This window comes from Pisolithus orientalis (genome assembly GCF_024613125.1).
Source record: "Pisolithus orientalis strain OTSU chromosome Unknown F5J12scaffold_14, whole genome shotgun sequence".
Taxonomy (NCBI): Eukaryota; Fungi; Basidiomycota; class Agaricomycetes; order Boletales; family Pisolithaceae; genus Pisolithus; species Pisolithus orientalis.
The window spans coordinates 326,513-329,442 of record NW_026260795.1 but is presented as its reverse complement, the minus strand read 5'-3'; the positions used below and the strand labels follow the sequence as shown (position 1 = coordinate 329,442).

The 2,930-nt window shown below is 44.2% G+C and overlaps 1 protein-coding gene across 1 annotated transcript; it reads left to right on the top strand.

Annotated features, from left to right (window-relative positions):
* Nucleotides 1-280: 280 nt before the first annotated feature.
* Nucleotides 281-779, top strand: F5J12DRAFT_782830 (uncharacterized protein; the record flags this gene model as incomplete). The annotated part of the gene is made up of 2 exons (XM_051742769.1): nucleotides 281-448; nucleotides 489-779. The coding sequence occupies 2 exons, from the start codon at nucleotides 281-283 to the stop codon at nucleotides 777-779; spliced, it is 459 nt and encodes a 152-aa protein (XP_051599927.1).
* Between the last annotated feature and the right edge of the window lie 2,151 nt (nucleotides 780-2,930).

Below are 2,930 nucleotides of genomic sequence, written 5' to 3'. Positions count from 1 at the left end.
CTTCATATGATCACAGAAGGGTGGCTAGTAATATTGCATTGATTTCATAGATTTCATTCAAACTGGGATTGTGCCAATCAAATACTGGACACCTGGGGCATTAAATAATGACCAATACAATACAATACAGGGTGCCATGGGTGATTTACATGCCTGTGAGAGCCTGCCACACCAATGGAATGCACATCCAATCACTTCAAGGGACTCCAAGCCAGTTGTGAATATTGTCCTGCATGTAGAATGCTAGTGAGCAATGGTTGCTGCTCACATCATTCACACCATGCTGCAAAAGCCAACCAGAAAAGGCTACAACAGTGCCAGGCTGGTAATCAAATTGAAGACCAAGAGAGGGAATGTCAAGAATGCATTCAGAATAATTGCCAACACTGACAAGCATGTCATACCAGTCAGCACAGGACTGTGGGTCATGATGGAGAGGAGCCAACTGGTTAGCAATCATGGAGATGTTGGTATAAACCATTGGCCAGTGTCAGAGCACTGCTGACATTTTGGGATCATTCATGGCAGACCACTCAGTCAGCTGCCACATGGCTTGGCAACCAGCATTGTACAAAGGAGGGTGCATAATTGAAAGTGTAGCAGAGAGAATTGCCAATGGCATTCAGACAGCATGGATCCATTGCCAAGTGGCTGGAGCTGCAAGGTTGGCAGATATGGAAGGCTGGTGTGCCAGTGTCTACAACATTAGCAATGAGTATTTTGAGATAAAGCATGAGGATGACTCTCATGGCATGACCAAGTTGATGCTGGGCTGGTGAAAACTCTAAGCAGCCCACTGGCAAACAGTGATCCACCAGAAAGTAATGGGTGATGTTCACCAGGAACCATCATATATGCTTCAAGTCAACATATTGGAAAGTGGGGGAATAGCTCTCACCATCTGGTCCTTGGCAGGGTTGTGAACTGAGGACAGCAGGATACATCACAATGTGTACCTGCATTGATTGGGACATTGTACTGGGTAGATATCACAAAGCAATTGCATCCCCTTCACCCAGAATGATTGCAGGAACATCCAAATACCCACTCAGATATGGTGGGTGAGCAGAAAGGATGTGGGCCTCCTGGTTCAAATTGAAACCTGTTTCTCAAGGCAATAGGCTTTCTGACAGCCTGATTAATTCAATGCTTGAGGGAACTGCAATAAATGTTAGCAGGGTGCACAGCAGCACTATTAAATTGGCATACTGGGATTACAATAGGCCTGGGCCAGTGTTGCCACCATTTGATTGAGCACAATACATGTCTGGACCTTGAGTTCGAGAGGTTGTGGTGGGACAGTGGCAGTGCAAGGATGCATCTCATGGAGAACTCAGCAGGGCATGTACTCTGCAAGCTGGTCAGAAAGTAGATAGTTGGATGGGAATGTGCTGGTACCAGACATTTCTAATGTGATCAGGTTAGGGACATTAAGGGAATCCACCAGAAACAAGGGGGATATCATCCAGAGATGTGAGGAACACACATGGCATGGATCCCTCTGGCTGTGGCAATTGTGCAGCCAATATTGTTGGCAATGGTAGTGACTAATGTGGCAACATTGAACTAAATGCAGCATGGCAGCTCTCTGTAGGAATGTGGCCATAGCCTCATCAGCATTTTGGAATGTGGCCCAGCTGGAACACAACCTTAAACAGCTGTGAATGCTGCTGAAGTATACATTACAGAAGATATTAGCCACTTCCACACATTCCAATTGGGGGTTGCACATTTCTGATACTGCTGGCAACATGAATCAAGGTCCAGATTACCAGCCTGTTTTGCTAGTGGCATTGTTGAATGGGCAATTTTGGAGCACCATGCTGGAGATGGTTCAATGGTGCTGGCACATCAAGGATATCTGACTGTGAACCTGGTGGATGGCTTTATAGACTGCTGGCCCAAGAATGATGTTGACATGATTGGGGCTGCAGGGAGAAGAGTACACAGAAGACCCAGTGATCATGGGAATGCCCCTATAAATTTACCAGCATTGATTCTGATACAGTAAAGCTACCAACCTCAAAGGAAACTCACTATATATGGTTGATAATATGTACAGCAGCTGTATGTTCATTCCCACACCTTTGACACTGACTCCACCCATGCAACCTGTAATGCAAGTTTAGATTGGGTAACAGCTTCCAGTGATGACATCTGCTCCTGTGAGTGTAAGATTAACTTGGAAAGATACAATAACTCCTGATCAATATCCTTCAAGCCTTCTGTGCACATCACATGTAGTGCAGTGCATTTGGCAGTGGGGGATGGATGTGAATTACAGCAGTTTGCAGTACCGAGGGCACCAGCCAAACACAACAAAACTCATAGGTATCCTAGATAAAATATATATCTCAAATATTTCACTCAATTCTTGATGGATCTGAAAGAAAATTTGATATTCTGAATCAGCATTATCAGCTCTAGGGGATGATGTAGAAATCATGATGAAATAGCTGCTATTTTGGACAGGAAAAAATACTTGGTCATTCTGAGCATATAACAACAATTGCAAGTGATTTACACATTTCTATGGCTGTAAATGCCTCTAGCCATGATCTATACACTGGTGGTGAGGGAACCATGGTGAAAATCCAGTGGTTTTTCCATTGTTTTGTACCAACAGAGAGCAATCTGCACTCCAAATGGTGCCAATCATGTAACAAAAATTGCTCACTCCACATTGCATATTTTTTTGCAAAAGTTTCAGATCCATAAAGCCCTTCAAAATACCTAGGGAACAGTATCATACAGAAATGCACTTTGTTTTGCACTTGTTGAGGTAGTTGTCCATGCCTGTCTTATCTTTGTGTGTGAGTTGTGCATGCTGACTAATCAAGTCAGCTGCCTCGATGCGCGAGCATGTTTTTCTGTGGTACTGGCCTGTGAGCATGTGAGTGATTTCCATATGGCATGCAGAAGGCACTTTT